Source organism: Orcinus orca, chromosome 8, assembly GCF_937001465.1.
Source record: "Orcinus orca chromosome 8, mOrcOrc1.1, whole genome shotgun sequence".
Lineage (NCBI taxonomy): Eukaryota > Metazoa > Chordata > Mammalia > Artiodactyla > Delphinidae > Orcinus > Orcinus orca.
The window spans coordinates 97469630-97496137 of NC_064566.1; the positions used below are offsets into that span (position 1 = coordinate 97469630).

Consider the following 26508-nt stretch of genomic DNA (forward strand, 5'->3'; position numbering starts at 1 on the left):
AGATACGCCATAGGGTCTCATTGTCAAAGCTGCATGAAGAAATGGTATCATTTGCTGTCAGAGCTCTCCTGGGCACCTGTGTTCTCAGGTTATTTTTAATTTTTTGATCATTGGAATTGCTGCTAGTGAGACTATAGCACATTGACAAGAAGATTCAGAGCAACTGAATCTGTCTTGATTTTCGGCCTTAAAAGAATTAAGTGAAGCAAATGTAGATTATATTACATCCTATTCTATTCTGCGCTCTGCCCTGGAAGAAGAAATAAAACTCCAGGCACCTCCATCTCTGGCCTCCTCTGCATCTGGGACCTCTATCTTCCCCAACTTTTGATTGATAGCTCAAGGCTGACTCCCACTAGAAAAGAGTTCTCTCTTCCATTATGTAACCTGTGGTCCTTGAACTTGCAGCATCACCTAGGCACTTGCTAGAAATGTCACTTCTCAGGACCCACCCCAGACCTACTGAATCTGGGAGGGGGCCCAGCTGTCTGTTTGAACAAGCCCTCCAGGGAATTCTGATGCCCACAAAAGTTTGAGAACCACTGCTCTTAACTATAGAATATAATCAAAACAAATCTGGGTCATCACTAACTTCCTCTGCTAGTCTGTGTGTTTTAATTACACCCCTGTTCCCTAGAAGACACATTGCTCTGGCATCCTGAAATGCCTTTTATGCTCTACTCACTGTAAAGCCTCCTTAGTCTATAACAGCTGATTGTAAGTTTCTGAATGTGTTGACCTGATTTTGGAGGTGAGAGGGCTGCACAGGACTTCCATTCTGGAAGCCTTGGTCTCCTAGACCTCTAGAATACGTGTATTTAGTTAAGCTCCCCTTTCTCCTCCATTGTACTAAGTGACATGGAGTCTGAATAATTCTTGCCTTTGCAGAAGGAGGGTCCTTAATTTGGGGGAGGCTTATTTGAGGGCAAATTTTTCCTTGGGTTTCCAGCACTTTAAGCCATGCAGTCTTGTTCAGGCTTCTGGGTTGTTCACTGATACTTGCAGACAGCAGACTCTCAATATCCTTGTAGCTGGATCTCCAGCTTCCTTTCCAAACTGCACACCCTTGCTTCTAAAATAGGTTGACATACATACCCTTGGCCCAGGTACTGATAACTTAACTCTGGGATCTGAGTCACTGTTAATGTCCATAATATTACTAATTAAATATGAACCTAACAATAGAATGTTTCTCTATTGAGGAATTGCAAGTATTCCCATCACAGACACTCCTGCTGTTCCCATCACAGACACTCCTGCTGTTCCCATCACAGACACTCCTGCTGTTGAAACCATACAAGCCTTTGGGTTAAATCAGCTTCATGTACCAACATACTGAGCTGCAGACACAGGCAGAGGCAAATTGTTTACAGATACTGTTTATGAGTATATATATCGGCTTGTTATTTGCAGTAAGGTTTAGTAATTCAATAAGTTTACTAAGCCATTTACAAATCATGAAGAAATCACCATAAGGTAGTCATTTACATATACAGTGTAAAGTTTTCATGTCTCCATTTTGTGCAGAGACTATACAAAGAAGCTAACAAACTACAAGAGCTGTAATGGAATTGGGCTCATCTGTGGATTGTAACCTTATCTTTTTCTGAGTACCGAGTGGTTCTGACATCAATAGAAATCCTTTAAATGTCTCATCCAGGGTGGGATATGGTTCATCTTGAGATCTGAGTTTGGTGATGGAGTATTTGATTTACCTTTCACTGACACTCCTCTTTTGTCATGTAATAGGAATCAAGGTCTAATATAGAGTTCCTCCGTTTTTTCATTTAACTTTCTGCTTCCATGTTTTTTGGGTTTTTTCCTGTCTATTTTGCATCTGTAACTCTGGATCTTCTTTATTGCCCACATAAGCCACTGCCTAGCCCAACACACACACACACACACACACACACACACACACACACACACACACACACACAATCCAGTAGCATTTGATAAGTATAAATAAAGACAGGATAGAGAACATGAAAATGAGGCTGATTATTAATAAGAAATGCAGCTGGCTACAAATTGAAAGTGAAAGGAAACCAATGAGTTTGTCTGGAAGCAAATGAACCTCCTAGTTGAGCAATGGAAGCTGCTGTTTGGGGGTTCTGATTCAGTAGTTTAAAAGTCATTTCCATTCATATGATTAGGCGAGCATCTGTCTTGGTTTATAACTCTGAAATTGTCATGGTCTCAGATCCACTGTGCAAAACCTCTTTTATTTTTGTAGGTCAATAACAACGGAGTTGTTTCATTCAACGTGCTGGTGAGCCAGTTCACGCCCGAATCTTTTCCCCTGACGGATGGGAGGGCCTTCATTGCTCCATTTTGGGCAGATGTACACAATGGGATTCGAGGCGAGATCTATTACAGAGAGACCACGGACCCTGTCATCTTGAAAAGAGCCACCAAGGACATCAGGAAGTACTTCAAAGACATGGCAACCTTCTCTGCCACTTGGGTTTTCATTGTGACCTGGGACGAAGTAACGTTTTATGGAGGAAGCAGCACCACACCTGTAATCATTCAAATTTTCCCTTTTCCACTTCGTATTCTGACATCTAATTCTTGTCCATCTTCACTACTGTGAAGGAGTCTAATTGTTAGAGCTGAAGAATGTCAGTTTCCTTGAGTTACACTGAGGAGTCTTGCCACCCACTTTCCAGGAAACAGAGGGAGCTATCACACCTAACCAGTCCAGTCAGCTGTAATATTTCAGAAGATGTGTCATCTCTATCATGAACCATTACAAATGTCTAAAAAGAAGCCCTCCACAAGTTTCTTGCAGTAGGTAGCATTCCTATTTTGCAGGAGAGTGATTGAGACACTGAGACCCCATACGATTAGGGACCCACCAGGAACCCAAAGGTCCCTTTTCCTTACCAGAGGCCCAAATGCCTCTCTCCATCAGCTAATTTCCTTTTCTTCTTTTTTCACAAAACCTGATAGGAAAAGGAAACTAGGGTGCCAGTTTGGAGCCAAATGATCTGGCTCATTTTATTATGTTATGACCTTTTTTAAAATTGTGACCAGGGCTAGAGTTATTCATATTTGATGGTAATTGGATTGGGCAGTTGAACTGTTTCATGAATAAAGTTTCAGCATCTGCTCAGAAATCCTAAATGGGCAATCAGATAACAGTCAGATAAGAAAGATTATCACTGGCATTATTATAGAGATAATCAACTTTCTACAGAAAGGGACAGAACATAATTTTCAGGAAAGCCTGCCGTTTGTGTGGATGACTTTGGCAATGGAGTTTTTTTGAAGCAGCAGATGCGTCTTCAATGTATAATTTCCAGTAAGCAAAGATACTCAGACATCTTCCCTCCGCTTTCTTAGGATTATTTCCAATCCCATCTGTTTTCCGATTTCCCTGGCGATGAGTCAGTTGTTTCAGGGTGAAACAGAAACTACTGAGTTAGAGGCAGAGTTGGAAACGTGCTGGGCTTGCATTTCGTAGCTGCCCTGCCGTGAGCACCCTGCCTCTCTGCACCTTCTGACCAGAGCATCGCAAAGCACTTTATCACTAAGAGGTTCTGGAGAACAGAAAGATACAAGTTTAAACAGTGGATGCACTGGCTAGAAATAACCTCTAAAGAAGCAAAAATTTCCCCCTGTCATGTTATGGATTGCTAACGACTCCTCGGGTGACGTTTGATGTCCTCGAGCCTCATACCTTACAGCTTTAGGATGCAGGATGCCAGCGATCGATACATTTTAGTATCAGAGGGAGAAAAATAAAGAGAAGAAATGCCCATCAAATGCTGACCACCAGTTTTTCAAAAAAAACTTCCATTGGCAGTAAAAATGGCAAGATAATTCCGATACTTCCTGGTTTGTACTTGGGCATAAATTTATGGACTAGGTGAGGACTCTTTCAATGAGGATGAATGAGGTAACATCTAAGTGCTTTGAGCTCCTTGGAGAAAAAGATGATAAAAATCCTCCAGAGCTGCAGGAGTGTCCCTCCAGCCCTGTCTTCGGAATCGGCCCCTCTTCCATCTCCCACTATCCTAGGCCCCCCCTTCTTTAGAGGAACACGTATCAACAAGCCAAGTAAACACTGGGCATGAGAGATCTTTTAGAAGCAGAAGCCCAGTAGAAAGTCAAGAGGATGTGTTTACTTTAAGGAAGGAAAACTAATATTTATTGAGGCTGACTGTGAACCCAGGGCTGTGATAGGCTATCTTTGCAAATCATTTAGCCCTCACAAGAATGTTCCCAAGGAAGTTCGCCGTCCACTTTAAAGGTGAGGGGACAGGCCTAGAGAAGTTAAGTAACTTGCCCAAGTGTCAAGAAAAGGGATTTGAACCTCATATGCGGCAGAGCAGGGTGCAAACCCAGTCTCCTAACTCCGAATCCTGAACTCTTTCCTCAGCTGCCCCCTCCAGGTAGCGTTAGAAGTCCTCTGAAGTATAAAAGGGCTTTTCAAGAATTAAAAACATGGTTTTACAAGAACAGATCCAGAGGAGTCTCACAACCCGTGTCGAAGAGTTACCTGTGGGGGGGGTGAGGGTGAGGGAGAAGGTGCATGAGGGCGAGCCAGCTTCTGGAGCGTTCTTAGGATGGCTGGCTGGTTTTAAGGTGACTTCTGGGATCAGACATGGGTTGCGTTCAAGACCTGCTTGGACCAAAGATATTTCCAACTTTATTTCAGGAGAAGGAATTCACATCCGGAAGGAGCATCCTGGTCTGAAGGAGGGTTTAGCTTTGGTCCTTGTGTGACGTTGACTTTATGCCTTTCTCTTGAATCTGACCCCACAGCGGCCATATAGGTGACTGCTCGCTCCTCTCTGTGTCCCACTTTGCCCTTTTGTTGAACGGGGCCGGAGAATGGAGGCATAAACCTGGGCGGCTCTATCATAAACGCCATCAGCTGTGGCAAGCACGGAGCTTGAGGAGAAAGTTCTCGTGTACAAAAAGGGCTTTTCTTTACTTGCACCTTTTCTCCCTCCCTGGGACTGTCTAGGATGGGAGATTTGGGGCTTCCAAGATCCTCTACCCCAGTTTGATTACACAGGATAAGGATGTGGGTCTTCCTCTGCATCTGACAGAATGTTAACCAGGACGGTATCGGGCAGCTGGGAAAATGCTAGGTTTGAATGGAAAAGGTCGAAGCAGCCTCTCCTTTTAACTCTGTTTTTTACTTGAATTTCCTGAAAACATGCATCAGCGGGTAAGGATTAGCAAAGGGAAATAGTAAAGGACAGAGTTTGCTACAGCTTTTTTCTGGAAACTGTTTGCAAGACTGATCTGAATGTATATAACATCTCCGTCCTAAAAAGTTGAAAATTAAGACTGTGTGTAATGACAGTGCACGAAGAGATCAGACTGGGAGCTCTGGCTCCAATTCTGTTTTCTGTTGCTGGGTCATTGTGGAACTTCCAGCAATTCATTTCCCTTGAGCCCTCAGTTTTCTTAGCTCCTATGATGGGAATGGGCCAAAAAATTGCCTGTCTTAGCATTGGTTGAGGTACAGATGGAGGTGGAGAATTTTGCAGATATAAAGTGATGCATAAATGCTCCATTAGAGGAGCAATTTCTCCCCACCAAGTGCTTTTTAAAAATCAATTTCCAGGGGCTTCCCTGGTGGCGCAGTGGTTGAGAGTCCGACTGCCGATTCAGGGGACGCGGGTGCGTGCCCCGGTCCGGGAGGATCCCACATGCCGCGGAGCATCTGGGCCCATGAGCCATGGCCGCTGAGCCTGCGCGTCCGGAGCCTGTGCTCCGCAACGGATCACTTTCCAACCTGCATTTAAAAGAGGGGGAGACATCTCACCAAGATTAGCGGTGTGTTCCAGGAAGCGAGAGAGCAGGGCCCATGCCACCACTGGAGTCCCACCGACTGGCATTTGCGTGCTCTGCCCTCTCCCTCCCCACCCCCACGCCCTACCCCACCTGCTCTGGGAACAGGTGCTCACAGCCCTCTCCCTGGCTTGACTAGTTCCTATAGTTTATTCTCATGCTGCCATCTATAGGTGCCCACGTATTATCACATGCTGAGTCGGGCCGCTGACTTTCCTATCTGGTGCCAGTCAGAGATGTAAGAGGGATGCTGAGTCAGCCTCTAGGTTATTCTCAGGCAATTTCTTTTCTGGATGCACAGCCCCACATGTCTTGCTTTTCCCCCTGGAGGTGAGAACATATTTGGAGAGAAGGCAGAGCACAGAGGCTGGGGTCGGAGCAGCTCTGAGCTGCTTGAGTGGGGAGGGGGCAGGGTAAAGGGAGCTGCTACTGGGGAGAGGAGCTCCTGGGGATGTGAGTCCTGAGCCCACCCACCCATTCGCATCCTGCAGGTGAACACCTTCCAGGCCGTCCTGGTGTCTGACGGCACCTATACCTTCACGCTCTTCAATTATTACGAAATCAACTGGACCACTGGGACGGCGAGCGGCGGTGATCCCCTAACGGGTCTTGGGGGAGTGATGGCCCAGGTAGGTGGTTCTCTGGCTCATCCTCCTATGTGTTTCTGAAGCACTGCACTCTCTTCTTATGCTCTTAGCATCTGGGGGAAATCCTGCTTTGAACTGGAGAAGCGTGTCTGGTCCTGCAGGTGGACTGAGGGACTAGTCTTGCCCATCTTTGATACCTGGATCCGGGTGTGGCATGAACTAGCGGGCCATTATCACCTGAAATGGTGGCCCCAGAGACTCCAGGAAAAGGGGTCTCTTGATTTCAGGTGTGCTGAAAACAAGATGGTGGGCAAGTAAACCAAGGTGGGGGGGGGTGGTTAGGGGATGATGTGTGTGCTCAAAAGTCTGCTCTTCCTTTTGTGCTCTAGGCAGGATTTAATGGTGGAAACATCACCAATTACTTCAGCCTTCCGGGGTCAAGAACCCCTGATATTGTGAATATCCAAGAGACCACAAACGTCAATGTTCCAGGTCGCTGGGCATTTAAAGTTGATGGGAAGGAAATTGACCCAGCCAATGGCTGCACCTCCAGAGGTAAAGGCATTTCCTCTTCTCTGAGGCAAAGCAGGGTTTGTTTCGTTGAGATAGGCAGGCTTTTAAGCCATGGTAGGGGGGACTCCTGGCTGATGCTTTACCCTTTGAAGTCTCTCCTCTGGGTAATGGAGATCAAGGTAATTTTTGCATGCACGTTCATCGCTCCAGGAGCTGAAACCCTGCGCTGGCCATACCACAGTTTCTGAAGCCTTTGCCTGGGGTATGAACACAGCTCCCCATTGGGAACTACTGCACAGTGGACGAGGCTCTTGAATGATTCCGCAGCCAGAGGGACAGAAGAGAGCCCTCCTGTTTAACATTATTTTTGTTGTCGTTGTTGTTGCCATGTCCCCCTTTAAATTTTCCTTCTCATCTTTGCTCCTGCTCTACCATCTGCACTTTGTAGATCCATGGGAGTGGGTGAGCTTGAAGCATCACCAAGTCTGTACGAGAGAAAATCAGTACCTCCTAGTATGATTAGAAAGAAAGGAAAAAACGTGTCATAGTCTTTAGGGTAGCTTCTCCTAAAATCCTCCAAGCAGCAGCAAAACATGCAGGAATTTAGGGAGAATCAAAGCCGGCTTTAGGTCTGTGTGAACAAGCTGTAGGTGAACCTCCATGGGTTTCCTTTACATTGGCATCCAAAGTTTGGAGCCTCCTCTGAAATGTCAAAACCCCTTCGGATGTACAAAACAGCCCAGGACTCTCACAGGGACACCATGGTTTATAGATTCCTGCTTCTTATATGTCTAAAAGTATTCAGAAAACAGGATTTCTGGGCATATTTCTGCCTCTAGGAGTGGAGGCTATAGCAACTAGAATTAGTCAATCATCTATGCATCTGTCTGTGCGTTTATCTACCCATCCACTCACCCACTCACCTACCCACCCATCTACCCATCTACCCATCTACCCATCCATCCATTTAGCCTTCCAGCCACTGCATCTTTCCAAATGTGCTTAGCCAATCTCTTAGGTTGGTGAAGATGGTGCTTGCTCTGGACCCCCATGACCCTACCATGGTAGAGAAGACAGCACAGAAACAGTGATGATACAATGTAAGACCTATTATAAAGATATGAGTGCAGGGTACTGTGTAAGCACAGAAGATGACCCCGGGGAAAATGCTTCCAGATTCCTAAGAAAGTTATGGGTTAGGATGAAAATTTCAGGTCTCTTGCCTTCCTTCCATTGAGAGCATGGCCAGGTGACCTCTGAGTCTCGGCACCCCTGAGGGCTTTGATTTGTGTAATAATCAGAAGGGCCATATTCACCTGATCTGAAATGCCCACACCCTCTGCCCCCATCCCCTGCGCTGTGGTCACACTTATCAAACCTCTGCTTTTGCTCTGAGGAAAGGTCATTTGTGAAGATGGCCTGCCTGGGCATCTTTGCCTCTGTGGACTCTGTAAAGTCCTCCATGTTCGGAAGAGCAAATAAATGTTTAGAGCTAAGCCAGTATTAAACTGGACAGAAAAGAATCTAGCCCCAAAGGTCACCAGGATTTCAGAGATTGCACTCTCCTCCCTTACAGAGTGTAAACACATCATCTAACGTCTATGAAGATACCAAACCAATGCCCCGTTATCTCTCTCGCTTTTATGGCCTGGGCTAGGGACCTACCCAACGCCTCTCGCCTTTGTCCAAGTGTCATGGAGCTGACTGGCTGTGGCCGTGCTACCTAAGTGCCAGGTGACAGCCTCTCCTTGAGTCCCGGGAATGAAATGCTGTGATAATGGAAAACACTGGCTTTCAGAGCTGTGGGGTTGGTCAGATGCCAGCAGTGTACAAAGTCCTCACTTTGACTTCATTCTTTCCCTCCTGAGTTATGGCTTTGGGTTTCATATACAGGACAAATTCAATCTCCTCATACAGGCTGCTGTGCATTTTAATGTGCCACTGGACATACATCAATCTAATGAGATGGGGATTTGGCCTGGGCGATAACAGGGGAAGTGTTGCATAGAGCTGGTTTATTATATTATCATTTTGCAAACAAAATTATCTCAGAGAGTCTACCTTTTGGTCCAAACCTCCTCTATTCAAAGACATTTCCCCCTCATTTATTGGAAGCCTGAGAAAGCAGAGACTGGAAATCATACCGAGTGGAGGCTGTTAGAATATATGCAGCCTGGGTGAGTGCCAAAAAGCATTGAGGTCGGAGGGGCCTGTTTTCAGGGCTGATGCATCTGACCTACTGGGACTGTGAATACATCTATTATCCCATTCAGGGGCCATATGAAACATAACTGCCCGTTGAGACATAATTGTTCCTGTTGGACAGATATTGAAAGGACTGTCCAACTGCCATGGCTTCTGCCTGGGCTCACCTGGCAGCTTTGTGCTCTGCATTAGGTCTTCAGTTTTATAAAAATTTGAGAAACCTTTTCAAACTACGGTTTCAAACTATAGTTACTCCTGGTGTATGATATTGTTTACAATTCTTAATGTTGTATCTTTGATACTTTCCTTTTCAGACAGTCTCAATGTACAAATACTTCTACCTTATTGACCTGTGCCAACTTTTTATAGCATCTCTGTTCCCCAGGAGGCAGGGATGAGAAAATAACCTTGTCCACATTCTGTGGGTCAGAACATTAAGACAGGCGGACATTCAGTCAGTAGTCTTGGCAATTGATTGCAGATTTGTGACCATCGCCCAGTTCTCTTGACTCCGACCCCCAACCAAGGATTAGGTCATAGCCCCCAGCCCAGAGATGCTCCCGTGTCAACTGAAGGTTGATATGAAGAACTGGTAGATTTCAAGATTTTTGGTGGGGGAAATCATTCATTTAGAGAAATGGTTTTAAAGACTGAAAGCCTACCAAGGCAATAGAAGTATTTTAAACATTAGAACATCCCTTAGGACCATTCCCCTCCCCATCTCACTCTCCTCCTGACGTAGATTCTGTCAAGAAGTTCTGTCCAGGGGATAAAGAGAGAGGAGTGCTGGACTTAGACCGGGCCTAGGGTGAGGGGAGAAGACGACTGGTGTAGGTGTAAGTTCTGCCTAAACAGTGTCTGTAGGATTTATGAGCCCGGAAATGTGGGAAGCCAGGGGTCAGCACGTTCCAGAATCATCCCAGGAGGCCTGGGATTTAAATTTGTGGGTCTGACTCCTGATTCTTTTCTGGCACATACTGAGCCCCCAGCAGCTGTTTGTTGAATGAGTGGATGAGTGAATGAATGATCACGTTAGCCAATGAACCGACAGTGTTGCCGAGTTACCCGGGGGGTGGGGGAGGGCCTTCTTTCGGAATACCCTTCCTCTTATCGCCGAAAGGAAGGCAAGGACTGCCGTGTGTCCTGGTGTATCACATGGAGTGAGACAATGTGTCTTTCCTTGAATGAAAGTGTGCTCACCAGTGGTGGTGACAATAATGTCAAGAGCTTAGATTGGATTCAGACGGACTTGGCTTGGAATCCTGGCTTCGCAGTTGAGTTGCTGCGTGATTTGGATGAATTACCTAACTTCTCTTAAGCCTCAGTTTCCTCACTTGACAAGTGAGGGCAACACTTCATACCTAATCGGGTTCTTTTGAGGATTAAACGGTATAAGGCAAGTAAAGCCTTTAGCCCGATGCCCAGCACAGAAGGTAAATGCTCAATAAATGTTAGTTCTACTGTCCTTATTCCCCAGGACAGTTCCTTCGGCGAGGGGAGGTGTTCTGGGATGACCTGAACTGCACCATCAAGTGCCGCTGTCTGGATTTCAACAACGAGATCTACTGCCAGGAGGTCTCCTGCAGCCCCTACGAGGTGTGCGAACCCAAAGGCAAATTCTTCTACTGCAGCCCGGTGGAGACCAGCACGTGCGTGGTATTTGGGGAGCCGCACTATCACACGTTCGATGGCTTCCTCTTCCACTTCCAAGGCTCCTGTGCCTACCTGTTGGCCCGACAGTGTTTGCATACTTCCAGCCTCCCCTTCTTCAGCGTGGAGGCAAAGAACGAGCACCGGGGGGGCTCAGCCGTCTCCTGGGTGAAGGAGCTCTCGGTGGAGGTGAATGGCTACAAGATTCTCATCCCCAAAGGAAGCTATGGAAAAGTCAAGGTGAGACCCTCTCCGTCCTTCACGGGGAGATGGAGAAGCTGGAGGTGCTTCAGCCTGGGGAAGACTTTCCCAGATCTACTGCTGTTTGCTCTTTGTACCAAAAAGATGCATGGATCTTTGTAAAGAGCCATGCAAACATCTTGTAAAATTCTTTACTAGGCTAAATTTTGTTTGTACAAGAGCTAACCTAGGCTTTCTCTTTGACATGTCTATCTGCTGTTTATCTTAAAGTACATTTAACTTCTTAGCTGGCGCACACACACACACACACACACACACACACGCACACACATCCAAGCTCAGACATAACTGGGAACAGAAGTAAATTGTTTCTCATGAACCTGGCTTGCAACAATGGTAGCCACGTGGCCATGCCCTGGAGACAGTGTAAACACAAAGTACAAACCCCTAATTCACTACAGCTTTTGATTAACAATCCTCACATCCCCCCATCCTGTTTACCCAAGAGCTGTGGCTTCATTCTCAGAGAAACGTCCAAACGTCCAAACTGATTGGTATATCCATGGGCACTGCCTGTCCAGGCAGCTGGAGTGGGCTCAGTGACTTCTTTAGTGAAACCTGGGTGGAAAGTTCCCCTGAAAGCTTTACCCCTTTAACAGAATCCCCCACTCCTGCTTGGAATGGGAGAGCACACGGATCTCTGTGGTTCGTTTATCATATGCAAATGACTCCTGTCCCTGTCTACCTGGATTTCAGGCTGGGGCATTGACAAAAGAGAGAGAACAAAAAGCCAGTAGCAATTACTCAATCTGTGGAGGCCCCAAGTTTCATGATGTTAATGGAGACCTCAGGGCAGCCATGTATTTATTCAAGCAATAATAACCAGGACGGCGAGGGGTTGATTGCTGCAACCCCATGCTGTCCTTAATCCCCAAGCATGGAGGTCATCACAGAGATTACAAACCAGAACTGATGCCAGTGTAGGGAGGTCTTTCTTTTTTCAAAAACGTGTTGTAGTTTTAATTGATGCAGCGTGTCCAACAAAAGGCAGCACCAAGGAACTAATTCCACTTTTTCTGGCTCTGCCCTTCCTAGGTCTGTGCAGCGTATCAGTGCCGTAATTAGAAAAGTGGGCTATTACAGTGGTTAAAATGCCAATTTGCTTGGTGTTTGGTTAGTCTCCCTAGAGACAGCTCTGTAAATCAAATCAGAGGTAAGAATTCGGCTGCAGAAGTTTGGGGTTTTTCCCTTTTAAATTTCTGTTGTGCTGTTGAGCACCACACTTGTCCTTGTGGATAGATGCTAACATTTCCAGCTAGAAAAATGTTTGCTAGCTCTCCCCTACTTCCTTGTCTTGTGGGGATGATGTGTACAATATCTGAAGTTGGAAAAGAAAGCTTCATGCTGTATTCCTATTTTCCATTTTGATTAAAATTCTTTTCCCTTCACAGTCAGACTCTTTTTAGAAGGAAAGGGACACCAGCCCCTTGCTTTCAGGCCCAGCAGCTCTGCTAATTTTGCGTGGCTCTCTTCCATCGTCCGAGCGTAGGGCATGGATTCCTCAATTTTCTGTAGCGACAGGGAGATGTGGACGTGAATGTAAATGTTTCAGAAAGAAAAGGTTATGTGATTCCAACTGCAAGCAAACAATGGGTCCCTTTTCCTTTTGCCAAATGGCTTCCGAGCGTCTCTGAATACACCTGCCCTGCTGGGGAGGGTGCCTCCATGATGGCAGAGACCCCACCCGGGGTGAAGTGGGGACAGGCAAGAGGGGGTGGGAGGCAAGAAGGAGCCTGATTTGCCAACTTTCAGACACGCAGGGCGGGGCCTTGCAAACAGATCTTAATGAACAGGTTGCCTTTCTCCATATGCTGGGATTAGGAACTGGGCTCTGAATATGCATGTTCCCCCTTCGAAATGTTCTCAAGTGACAAAGTAAACAATTTAGGATTGTGTATGCTAATAGGGGCCAAAGAAAGCCAGCTAACATCCATATATAGTAAATGTCTCCTTCTAACTAATACTTATCAGTTTTCATCTTTCTCCCCCAGATAAAACTGAGTAGTTTAGGGTACACCAGGGAAAAGAGTGCCAACGCCAAATAGCTGATGGTGACGAAGAGCTCTGATTCTGGGGTCAGGTTTGCACAAGCCTTGGGCCACCACTGCCAGCTGAGTGGCCTCTCTGAGCTTTACTTTCTCCATCTGTAAAATGGGGTAATCGTGTCATGTCTAGAAGGCAGGGCTCTTGGCTGTAGTTTGGACTTGGCTGTCTCAACTCAGCACTGAACAAAGGCAGCAGGAAGCAGTGGAGGGTCGGGTCCTGTCACCCACAAATAATGCAAGCCTTGAATCTCAATTTCCTCATCTGCAAAAGGGGCAGATGGTAAGGACCTTCTTAGGTTGTTGTGAGGATGAAATAGGATAACCACATGTGCGACGGCTAGTACAAAGCCTGGCACCCAGTAGGCACTCAGTACTCATTCCCACACTGCCATTCCCACCGAAAGTTCTTCTCGTTCTAAGGCCTGTCCTACGATGCTACTTCTCTCTCCCAACCTTGCTCCCACCTAACCTTGCCCCTACCCACTCCTGGGAGAGACATGGTTAAAGGGGGTTCTGGCTGGTACACAGGGAGAAGAAGGGAAGCAAACAGGGAGACTCATCAACATTGGCTCATCAGGGTCTGAGGACTGGGACAGCAAGAAAGAAATAAGAAGCCATGGGCTGGGTGAGAGTCCCCAGCTGCTCCCATTCCGAGCCCTCTGGGGTACAAGCACAGGACTCTATAAGGTGTGGCTGAAACTGAGACATGCATGAGAAAGAAAGGGGGAGAAATGACCACTTATGTCAAAAAAGAAGGGAAAATCTGGGCAACGCCGATGGGCAGCATAGGGACACAGGCAGTGTGCGTGGGACGAGATCGATGCAGCAGGGGGATGGTTGTGACATCCAGAGACAGTCCCCCCCACCCCCGCCGCACCCTGTGGCTTCTGCTCTGAAGCACAACCACTGTCCTTTGTTAGCAGGGGCTGAGTGAGAGGAGAGGAGGGCATTCAGCGAGGGAGGTGTTTGGCATTTAGGATTATACCGCCTTGGAGATTTCACTTCCTACATCTCAGCATAGAGCAATACACCATAATCACCCAGCGCTCTCGCTGGCTGACCTTCCTCAGAGTGTGGCTTTTCTCATCCTTGTTGGCTAACTTGCTACCTGGGAGATAAGGATAAATCAATCAACCCCTGGGTGTTTTTTTTTTTTCTACTTCCTGCTCTCATAGGATGGCTTACATCTCAAGCCTGTTTTTTTGTTCCCTTCCCCCATAAGTCATACTAATTTCTAGGGACAGAGAATTGCACATGCCATTAGCCGTGGTAAACCTTGGGAGCGATGCTTGGACAGTCTATTGTCTCACTTCCTAGACAACGCAGAGTTGCAGCAATGGTGGCACTAAAGACCCTTGCTCTTTCTGTGTGCCAGAAATCAGTACAGGTGCAGGGCAGCCTGGACGTGCACTTACAGTCAACCCACCAGGGCTGTTCTAGGACTAACCATCCATTCCAGCCCTCAAAAGTGATGTCTAGAGATGCCAGGCACGTTAGCGGTGAAAAAGAAGAAAACTAACTCTCTGTTGCAGGCTTATCAAGCCACTTACACATGGGACTCACTCTTTTTTTTTTTTTTAACATCTTTATTGGAGTATAATTGCTTTACAATGGTGTGTTAGTTTCTGCTTTATAACAAAGTGAATCAGTTATACATATACATATATCCCCATATCTCCTCCCTCTTGTGTCTCCCTCCCACCCTCCCTATCCCACCCCTCTAGGTGGTCACAAAGCACTGAGCTGATCTCCCTGTGCTATGCGGCTGCTTCCCACTAGCTATCTATTTTACATGTGGTAGTGTATATAAGTCCATGCCACTCTCTCACGTCGTCCCAGCTTACCCTTCCCCCTCCCCATGTCCTCAAGTCCATTCTCTACGTGTTCGTCTTCATTCCTGTGGGACTCACTTTTGATTCTTCCCCCATTTCTCACTCCCCCCAGCAAAAAGCCCCAGGCCCTGTGGAGTGTCCACCACGAGCTGTCCCTCCTCCACGTCCGGGTGCAGGTCAGGCCTCGCCCTCATCAGCCCTGGCCTCCAGCACCAGTTGCCCGCCTGCTTTCTCTGTTTCTAATCTCCACCTACTTCAGTATATCCTTCGTACCGGCCAGAGTGGACTTTTTTAAACACAAGTCCAACCACATCATTCTCTTACTTAAAACTTTTTGGAGCTCTTCCTACAGAAGAGAAATCCAAGTTGTTGTTTTTGTTTTTGTGGCGTTTTGTTTTCTCTTAAAAACATGCTTCAAAGGCCCTCCAAGATCTGTTCCCAACACAGAATTCAGAGCAATTCTTCCAAAACGGAAGTCAGATCATGTCGATCTTTTGCTCTGGGCGCTCTCTTCGCTCTCGACTTCCCTCAGAGTCACAGCCAAAGTCTCTACAATGGCTGACAAGGCCGTGCCTGTTGTGGCTGCTCTTATCTCTCTGCCCTCCCCGACCACTGCCTGCTCCTGGCTCTCCGCTCCGGCCACACTGGCCCGTGCGAACCCAGCGCCCAGCACGCTCCACCCCAGGGCCTGGCCGTCCCCTCTGCGTAAGCCACTCTCGCCCCAGATAACTACAAGGCTTCTTCCTCATCTCAAATATCCCCTTCCCCGTGGGGTCTTCCTCGACCCTCCTGTCTAAAATTAGAAACCCTCTTCCCTAGCACTTTGGATCCACATTCCCAGCTTTATTTTCCTGCAGAACACTTTTCTGATGCTGTTATGTATTTTACATATTGGTTTTGTTTGCTGTTGGTCTCCTGAAGAGGAATAGACAGTTCCAAGAGGCAGGGATTTTCGTCCGTTTCACTCATTGCTAATCCCCAACTCTTAGAACAGAGCTTGACACACAGAAAGGGCTGAGTTGACATCTACTGAATGAATGGACTCTGCCTGTGTCCAGCTCTCTCTCCAGCCGCCCGTTCCCTTCCCTCTGCAGTACAGTGACACCCCGATGACTGTCCCTATTCTCATGCAGCTACTTCTAACCACGTGATTTTATTCACTTGTCCTGGAATTCTCTGCCCCCTACTCTTCCTTTGGCTGCTTCTGTTTTACCTCTAAAGACCCAGGTCAGACTTAACTGCTCCTAAAAAGCCTATATGACCCCCCGTCCCCAGGCTGGATCAGTGGTCAGGTACCGTTCTCCCACTGCATCACTGCATCACCTATGAACGCATATTTAAAACTGTATGTCATAAATATCAATTTGTGTCCCTCTTCCTCAGTAGACCCAGACCTCATAACGGGCAGAGACAATTACTTTTTTTATTCTTTATTTCTCAGCACCTAACATCGTGCTTGGTACCCAGTAGGTGTTCAAATTTGTTGTGTTGAACGATGGTATGACATAGGCCTGGTATCAGGAAGTGACAGGGTGAAACACTCAGAGAATAACACCAGGGCAGCCTCAAAACTCGATGGTGGGGACAGTTTATAGAGCACCTTCCAGCTGGGAGGAGGGGTTGGGGTGCTAAGGGCAGCCAGGGGGTCATGGAAAGTATGTGCCTTAAGCTGAGACTTAAAGAATGGATTTCGAGGAGAAAGGGGGAAAAGCCAGGTAACTAGTCTTTCAAGAAAAGACGTGAAGCTGGCCCAGGAGCCAGCCAGGAAGTGTTGACAAGCACCTGGTCCCCAGAGGGGTTTAGAGTGGCACTAAGCAATGCACGTCTGTCACAACTCAAACGCCGGCCTGCTCTCAAAGGTTCTGGGGCCTCTGCCTTCCTGGGAGGCAAGCCCGCTGGCACCCGAGCCTTTTGGGGGCCACTCTCTTTGTGGCGCTGAGTCGCTCCATCCCTCCCCCCTTTCCTGACCTCAGCTGGACCCACTGCCCTGGCCCCTGCTCACCTGCCTTTTTACTATTGCTGTTGTTGGCAGGTTAATGACCTAGTGGCTTCTTTGCCCGTCACCTTAGACTTGGGGGCGGTGAAAGTCTACCAGAGTGGCATGTCTACTGCCGTGGAAACGGATTTTGGGCTCTTAGTGACGTTTGACGGCCAGCACTACGCCTCCATCTCCGTCCCAGGCTCCTACATCAACTCCACTTGCGGGCTTTGTGGGAACTACAACAAAAACCCTCTGGATGACTTCCTGCGCCCGGACGGCAGGCCAGCCATGTCAATCCTAGACCTGGGAGAGAGCTGGCGGGTCTACCACGCTGACTGGAAGTGTGACTCGGGCTGCGTGGATAATTGCACCCAGTGTGACACGGCCACCGAAGCCCTCTACTTTGGCCCCGACTACTGCGGCTTCCTCAACAAGACCGACGGCCCCCTGTGGGAGTGTGGCACTGTCGTGGACCCCATGGCCTTCGTGCACAGCTGCGTGTATGACCTGTGCAGCGTGAGGGACAACGGGACACTCCTGTGTCAGGCCATCCAGGCCTACGCCCTCGTGTGCCAAGCCCAGGGCATTCCGATCGGAGACTGGCGAATCCAGACTGGGTGTGGTAAGCTGGCATCCTGTCCACACGGAAGGCCACGCCTGTGCAGGGGGGCCGGGAGAGGGTTTCAGGGCTCCTCGGAGAGCTCCCTGTTAAGACACATTGCCCGAGAGTCAGGGTGAGGTTGAAATATAGCAAATGATAAAGAACGAACTGTAAAAGCATCTTGACCTTTCTCCTCACCCAGTACTGTGGCCAGAAAACAAGAAACCACTGATGGGCATCCGTGCAGGAGACACGGAATGCGTGGCGGGAAGAGGGCCCTTAGCAGGGGTGGCCCGGGCAGAGTTGAGCAGGGAGGGGGCCGTTTCTGAGCTGGAGGTGGCTGTCCCCACAGCTGTTGGGGACATGTGGACACTGGCCTGGGGAATCAAGAGCAGCCTTTGGGAGAAGAATGCACCTCCCAGATGGAACCCATGGCATTTTTGTCCTTGGATGTCTCCTCTCTACCTTCAGGTTCTGTGACTCCTGCTCTAGAGCATTTCAGCTGGTCCAAAAGGGGCAGTAGACAGGGCAGGTAGCAGACCCGGAAAGAGGCCTTGTTCTAAAATGCCGGGTGGTGAGGAAAAAAGCCCCCAAAGTGTGGGAAATCCAGCTGTCCCCTTGGAATTACACTTTTGGATTGAGCGTTTGGAACAATTTAGCTATCTTATGTCTTCCTTCTATACAACTTACATCTCTCTCACTTTTCCTAGTTATGAAAATGTTAAAAACGGGCAAACGAAAAACCAAATTGCTTCTTGGAATTTTGTTTCTTTCCTGGTCCTTGGTTTTCTCCATATGAGTAAACCGAAAATTATTATCCGTGCATTTGAGAGTGCTATGGAGGTGAGATTTAAAACTTTCTTTCAGTTCCAAGGCCAGAGGGCAATTTTTTCCTATCTGTATAGGTTGGATTCATATAAATCAATATGTATCAGAATCAATTCTTAGAGAATTGATCAAACTACTAAAAGACAGTATATTTAAATGTTTTTGTGTGTGTGGACTGGCCAGCCTCTATCATGCCTGGAGTATCCATACCCTGATTGAAGTTGAGATTGAATATGACTTCTCTTTGACCCTTGTGCAATCCAAGGGCATCCAATTACCTAATTTTTTGCCTATAATGGTTATTTTTTTTCTAGTGGTACTACTATCCTACCCTCCACGTTCCTCTCCCTGTCTCTCATTTTAGTGGGATGAATTGTATTTAAATCAGAGAACTCGTCTACCAGGCTCTTGAGTCTCTGCCTGTTGGGGTCAACCAGACTCAAACCAGATTCAGATGTTCTTAAAATAAGAATCGAAGCTTTCCAAGGCAAGAAGGGCCTTCAGAAGGCATCCAGTTCCAGTTCAGTCTCCTGGGGGAATAGGCACACAGGTTCTTTTCAGATAGCTAAGGTTCTTTCTTATTTTTAATATCCCAGAGAATTCATTTTCACAGTCTTCTTTGGTCCCTGTTTGAAAGTTCACTTTTTCAAATTCCTCCTCTAAGAGTTAGATTTGTCATTTCTCCTGTGAGTTGGATTTATTTCCTCCTAGGAATGGGCCGTGTTCTTTAAAGTCAGACCAACTTATATGCCCATCAGTTGAAGATCTTAAACCATCTCGATGGTTGTAATTCACCCAGTACTAAAGCTGTATTGAATAATCAGTCGAGTCTAGTTAGGATAGGAACCTGAAGTTTTATTTCAGTCAGGATGATCCAGTGAGATCCCGCCCCATCACATTGCTCAGTAGTTACTACCAGAGCAGCTGCGCCCCTTGCGCACCCTCAGTCTCCCTTCCCCCAGTGAGTGGTGGCTCGGCCTTCCCTCCAGGCGCCAACTGGTCCAGAAGGAGCGTTCTTCCTCCAGGCCCCCGTGCGTGGTGGATCTGGCCGGTTAGCCCCTGGGTCATTCACCTTGTCGCGCTCTCTCCTCTCCCCTACGTCAGTGTCCATGGTGCAGTGCCCGAGCTTCAGCCACTACTCCGTGTGCACCAGCAGCTGCCCGGACACGTGCTCAGATCTGACGGCCTCCCACACCTGCGCCATGCCCTGCACGGAGGGCTGCGAGTGCAACGAAGGCTTTGTCCTCAGCACCAGCCAGTGCGTCCCGCTGCACAAGTGCGGCTGTGACTTCGACGGCCACTACTACGCCATGGGCGAGTTCTTCTGGGCCACGGCCAACTGCACGGTGCAGTGCCTGTGCGAGGAGGGCGGCGACGTGTACTGCTTCAACAAGACGTGCCGTGGCGAGGAGGTGTGCACAGTGGAGAACGGCTACCAGGGTTGCTTCCCCAAGCGGGAGACCTTGTGCCTGCTCAGCCAGAACCAGGTGCTGCACACCTTCGACGGCGCCGCCTACCCCTTCCCCGTCGAGTTCTCCTACACGCTCCTCAAGACCTGCCCTGAGCGGCCAGAGTACTTGGAAATCGACATCAACAAGAAGAAGCCGGAAGCAGGGCCTGCTTGGCTGCGGGGTCTCCGGATCCTGGTGGCCGACCAGGAGGTCAAGATAGAAGGCATCGGGGCTTCAGAGGTCAAGGTAAGACCCTTGTGGCCTTGGAGACTTTCCTGATGAGTCCCGCCAAGCGAAGGAGCCGCGCTCTTCAGGCTTGCCTGGCTGCCTCTGACCGTGAGCGGATTCTAGGAAGGCAATGACTCCGAAATGGGAGCATTTTCTCACTGTCAGCACCAAATAAAAGTCCATCAGGTGGACACCTGGAGTGAAGCTGGAATTCCTCGAATTAGAGCAGAACTAGCTCGCCAGAGTAGCAAATACTTATAGGATGCTTACTGTGTGCCAAGCACTAGCCTAAGCAGTATCACATTCATCCTAAGAGGTAGATAACATCATTATTCTCATTCTACAGATGAGAAAACAGAGGCACAGAGAGGTTAAGTAACTTCCCCCGGGACACACAGCCATAAAAGTGGGATTCACGCCTGGGTTAGCTGGCTCCAGAGTCTGTGCTCTTTACCCTGTACTATGCTGCATCTCTTTCCTGTAGATGGGAATCCGTGTGGAGTAGCACAAGGGGTGCCTGCCATGGTGCCTCACGCCCTGCTGTCCTGGTCTGAAATACCCATCACTAAGCATGCAGACTCATAGATCATTAGTAAGAAGGAATCTTGGGCATCATCGAGTGCAACTCCTTGTTTTCACATGAGGCTCCCAAAGGGCTAAATGAGGGCTGTGGGCCTGACAGCTGGAAGGTGGCAGAGCGGGGGTGATGGAGGGTGAGGGAGGAGCAGATCTCCCTCCTCCCAGTGCCATGTGCATTTCATAATATCACATGACATCTAATTTAGAAAGCAAAAGTCAATGCAGTGAATAAAGCATATATCCACAAACTGAAAGGGCTGTGTTTTTATTCCCATTGACACACTGGCAGAAATTAATTTATCAAAATAATAATAGGTAGATAGGTGGATGGACAGCTAGATAATTAGATATATACACTGTGTGCTTCCAAGGGGCTGAGACACAGGAAAAGTAAAATTTGAAGGGAGAAGAAGAAGGCAGGACGTCGGGGACAGGAGGAAGCCACACGTCTACGGTGACTGTTGCTCACACTTCAGTTTTGTTTGGAACTAGTTTAGGGTCTCACACACACAAACAGCAAATGTGTTGGATCAGAGGAGGCTGGAAAGAAAGAAACAAAGATGCCCATGAAAAAAACAGTTGATGTCTGTGTGGTTTCCACACACTGTCAGCTTCTCAACCTTACTCCAAGGCTAGTCATGGGGCAGAGCCATGTCTTTATTCACAGCCTAGGAAATTGTGGGCACCCTGTGTGTATCTGGAACTGATGATAGCGATTTGAATTTTCAGGTGAACAGTCAGGAAGTGGAACTGCCTTTTTTCCATCCTTCGGGGAAGCTGGAAATTTATCGAAACAAAAACAGCACAACCGTCGAGTCCAAGGGTGTCGTGACCGTGCAATACTCAGACGTGGGTCTGCTGTACATCCGGCTCTCCACCGCCTACTTCAACTGCACGGGGGGCTTGTGTGGCTTCTTCAACGCGAACGTCAGCGAGGAGTTCTGTCTCCCCAATGGCAAGTGCACGGACAACCTGGCGGTGTTCCTGGAAAGCTGGACCACTTTCGAGGAGATCTGCAATGGGGAGTGTGGGGACCTGCTGAAGGCCTGTGGCAACGACTCAGAGCTGCTGAAATTTTACCGCAGCCGTTCCATGTGCGGCATCATCAACGACCCCTCCAACAGCTCCTTCCTGGAGTGTCACGGCGTGGTCAACGTCACCGCCTACTACCGCACCTGCCTCTTCCGCCTGTGCCAGAGCGGGGGCAACGAGTCCGAGCTCTGTGACTCTGTGGCCCGGTACGCGAGCGCCTGCAAGAACGCCGACGTGGAGGTGCAGCCCTGGAGGACCCACGACTTCTGCCGTGAGTTCGGGTGACGCCATGGGGGCGGCCGGCCGGGGCGGGGCACTGATAACCGAGACCGCGGATATTCTTCTCTTCCTGGTGCAATCGCACTCAAGGACAATCTCATTAACCCTGCACATCTTCCCTAGTCTGATGTGTCCTCTGGAAGGCTCGTCCCCCCAGACCAGACTATTGCGCATCTTTATTGTTGTTTCTAATCACACAATCCCTCTTCGTTGTAGAACAATTAGCTATTGACCCTTGGTTATATCTAGCAGAGGGAACACATCATGTCAAAGGACCGGAAATCTTTGTGATGGCTCAGTGGGCACCTTCTCTCTTGGCAAGGCAAGACCGCATTCATTTCAGCACATGGTGATCAGTCAGGGTGCCTTTCCCGGAGTAGAGATTAGCCCCGCTCCCCAGGGCAAACCTGACAATGGTTCTTGAGAGAGTCCTGTGGGCCTGGTTGTTCATTTTGCGCCCAGAGTATCTGACCCCTCTCAGCAGTACTTATAGTAATGAGAATAATTGCTGGGAAGACGAGACATATAATCCCCTTGGTTCCGGGCGAGCCCAGGGGGAGGAGTAAATGGAAGGGTAGAAGGAGAAGTGGCTGAGGGCGGGACCCAAGCCTGGAGGCAGGACTGCCCCACCTGGACCACATCTCCCACCCCAAGAAGGTCGGCCCTCACGAAGACCAGCGCTACCACTGAGATTCCATCCTTTACATCTGGTTAGGTCTCTTCCATTATATTTCTTCCTACCTAAGTTTGTTTATTTTTTTAACTTTTTATTTTGAAATAATTTTAAAGTTACAGAAGGATTACAAGAATATCTATATAGCTTTTACCCAGATGACCTGTTGTTAGCATTTTGCCCTGTTTGCTTTGTCATTCTCTCTCACTGACTCTCTGTTTGAAGGGAAGTTGCAGACATCATGCCCCTTTGCCCCTAAATACGTTAAGTGTATATTTCCTTAGAATCAAGACACTCCTTCACAGCACAGTACAGTTACTGAGTTTAGGAACTTTAACACTGATGCGATAACGTAATATCCACTTCAGTTTTGCCCGTTGACCCAGTCGTGTCCTTTATGGCTTTCCCCTACCCCTCAGTGCAGATCTAGTCCGCGACCACATGGTGCATTTAGCTGTCATGTCTCTTTGGTCTCCTTAAGTCTGGAACAATTCCTTAGCTTCTTTGTCTCTTGTGATCTTGTCATGTTTAAAGATTACAGTCTCGCCCCTTTTGAAATAGAATGGCCCTCCCTTTGGATTTGATGCTCCGCCATGGCTGGGTTCTGCCCTACATCCCCCCCAGCCCCCTGCATAGGAGAGGCTTGTTTTCCTCATGGTACCAGGTCCCATGTGGGGCACACTCTGTTCAGCCTCCTCTCACTGGTGATGGGCACGTTGATCCCCTGGTCAGGGGTTGTCAGATATCACCACTCTGTGTCACTCCGTTTCTGTCTTGTGACTGATGGGCAGTCTGTGGGGAAGTGCTTTAAGACCATGCCGCTGCCGCTTGTCATCACGATCCCCCTCCTCGGCTTAGTGCCCGCTGAGGACTTTTGCTTGTGCTGATCTCCAGCATGACGATCACATGCTGACAGTTTACAGCTCCAGCACTCTCTCCACTTGTACCCGTCAGCAGATGTCATTTTACTGTAAGCAAGAGCCCTCCTATCTCTTCTGCCTGCCTATCCCCTATCTATCATCCATCCACCCATCCATCCATCTATTTATTTACCTCAATCATCTATCTATCTTATCAACATGGACACACAGACTCCTGTTTGTTTCAATGGTTTATGTTTCATATCACATTTGTTATTTTGGCATTAACCTTATGACAGATTTGGCCTGTGGGTGCCCCTTCCAGTTGCCTCCTACGTTCTTCGGATATACCTCTGTCGTTTCCTTACTTTCTAGATTAACGAGATGCTTCACATCACCTCTTAACCTTCCCTGCCCCAGCCTAGAATCAACCATCACTCCGAAAAATCATGATTCATTTTGGTGGGGAATGTTATTAGAAGCTATGGTCTGGGTGAGGCTTACCCATTGCTATTGGGGTATCCTTACCTTGCCTCTAAGCCTTTGCAATAGTAACGTCTTAGACAGAGCTAAGAATATCCCCCCCGCCTCCCCCCCCCCCACATATCGTTATTTAAAAATAATGCTCTGGTTTCTGAGCACCGGAAGTCCAGAGGAGCATATGGAATATCATCTCAGAGTTGGGCGGTTATATCCCTGGTGACCCTAGCCACACTGGGGAGGGATTAGTAACAGAGGCTGTGAATCTGCAGGTGGAATTCTGGAAGCATGCTCTTTTCATAAAGTCACCTAAAGGGAGGGAGGCTCCAAGGTTCCTACTGACCACCACGTCTAATGGGACCTTAGAATGCTTTCCCAAAGCCTTCTCTTTAACCCACTTCCCACATCCTCTTTTGCCCCACCTCTAGCTCGTCTAAACTGATCTCTGCCCCTGCTCCTGTACTCAACTTTCTAGTTACAGTTCATTCATATTACAGGATTACAGAGTCTGCCCCATACCAAATCCATTTTGTTGCCAGGCCGTGTCTGTGCCATGCTTTTAGACTATGAACTCCGACCCAGCAGGAAGTGTCTCTGGTTGGTTTTTTTGTACTGTGCGAAGCACAGCTTGGTGGCATGGCTCATGCGAAGGAAGTGTGGCGGGATGACAGTGATTCCCTCTTTTTCCGGGTGCGATGCCTGCTGAGAATCACTTCTCCCCATCCTTCATCGGGGCCTGAAGAGCTGGAGCAAACGCTCATGCCTTTTTTAGAGAGAGACTTGTGGACGGAAGCAGCCACGTGGAGCATGGCTTCCTCGGGTGGAGGGCCAGGGCTCACACTTGATTAATCAAGTCTCTGGGTACTAAGGGGTTAATCTGGTCAGGGTTTTGCAGAGTGGGGATTGGATTGAGTGACAGCTGCAAATCAGGAACACAATCTTCTTTGGACCTGGAGAGAGGCAACCACTGCTTCTGTGTTCAGATATTTTTAACCAGCTCTCGCTGGCAGAGCCAGGTTGCCCAATTAAGTAATTTCAGAGGCATTTCAGGAGCCAGGGGAAGTTTTATTACTTCATGTCTGCATGTTCCAGACTTTCAGACACATTCAGACAACACGATAAGTCATAAAACGAGAGCCATTTAAATAAGTCATGTTATTTGCTATCACCATAAACCTTCAGTCAGTGTTATAACATTCATAATTTAGAGACAAATGTGAAAATCGCTCTATACAGACCTATTTAATCAGTGCCGAATTAGCCTACAACTAGTCAGTGGAGGTGGAGACAGTCCTCTAGCCCAGAGGGAAAAAAGATTGGCTTTCAGTCCATAGGGCAGAGCTGTTGAGCTGGTACTTGTGGGCGGAACTATTATTGCCATGCAATTTCTCTACAGTGTCCTTTGTGTCCTTGGATTATAAAACCCTTTTAAGGAGTGATCGTATGCATAAGACCTAAAGAAAGCCTTCAAGGCAAGATCTTAAACTCCCAGGAGACGGTGACGACGTTCACAGATCTTTAGAGAACACAGACCTGTGGGTAGATTTCTTCTGTATTCCTGGGGTCATCCCGCCTCATGTCAAGTTTTGACAAACAAAAATAATAAAGAGACATGGGAAGTTACACGGAATTCCATGGTGAGCCGCATGTGCCGTTATTGTATGTGCTGTGCTTACTGACGCACAGTCTTGATCTATCAAAGAAGGCTTCTGGGCAGAAGAGTGACTTGAAACGAAACTGGGAGGATGGGTAGGATTTGGCTCTGTGAAGGCCCTGCAGGAGGGGCAAAGGGTGTGAATAAAGGAGGTGGGCAGGACCATGTGCTGAGGTCAGTGAGGAGGTGGAAGGGGTCAGAGGACACCAGGAGCAGAGAGATGAAAGACACAGGGAAGGTCCAACATGTAGAGTAGAAACACCTCCATGAAACCTATCTGTAATGGAGGGAAGTGTAAGAAGGGAAAGGGTGCAGTGTTTATTGAGACCCTACTGTGGGCTTGATATATTAGGTTATTAATCCTCAGAACAGCAGTCCTAGGTAAGTACTGTCCTTATTTAATAAGAGAAGAAACTGAAGCTCAGAGATGGTACCCACAGGTCTCTGCAGCCTCAGAGCGCTTGTTCCTTCCAGGACTCTCTTTCCGGAGTCTTTGAGTCAGGAGACTCAGAGTCGGGAGATGCAGAGTCGAATCTCTCTCCAGTACTTATCAGCTGGATTAAGTCACTGAACTTCAGTTTCCTCACTTATAAGACAGGGGTGATATGACTGTCCTTACCATCCAGATTGTTGAGAAAATTACACTAAAATGCCTAGAACAGTGCCTGGTGTGCCACAGGTGCTCAGAACAGGCCCATCGTCTCAGAATCTCCTACTTGAAAAGCTAAGTGCACTAGAGGAGCACGTGAGTGAGGGGCTCGCTGAGCCTTGTGGATCACCCCGAATGAGGATGGCAGTGGTGCCGATCACATGGCATTTGCTGAGCTCACCGTGCTGGACAGATAAGTCACACGCAGCTTATATACCTGCACGCACACACGTGCACGCACACTGTGCACACAGCCATACATGCACACACATGCACACACCCATGCATACCAATGAGTGTACACAG

The 26508-nt window shown here is 48.1% G+C and overlaps 1 protein-coding gene across 12 annotated transcripts in view; it reads left to right on the forward strand.

Annotated features, from left to right (window-relative positions):
* TECTA (tectorin alpha) overlaps positions 1-26508 on the forward strand; it is a 78712-nt gene that overhangs the window by 12186 nt on the left and 40018 nt on the right. For 10 of the 12 annotated variants that reach the window (XM_049713273.1, XM_049713276.1, XM_049713270.1 and 7 more), the window contains 7 exons: positions 2237-2524; positions 6306-6443; positions 6791-6956; positions 10597-11009; positions 16940-17510; positions 19422-20014; positions 21305-21878. In XM_049713273.1, the coding sequence (XP_049569230.1) occupies positions 2237-2524; positions 6306-6443; positions 6791-6956; positions 10597-11009; positions 16940-17510; positions 19422-20014; positions 21305-21878 (2743 nt within the window). Of the gene's footprint in view, positions 1-2236; positions 2525-4666; positions 4785-6305; positions 6444-6790; positions 6957-10596; positions 11010-16939; positions 17511-19421; positions 20015-21304; positions 21879-26508 lie in introns of those variants that run through there. The other 2 variants (XM_049713272.1, XM_049713275.1) reach the window with 2 other exon arrangements.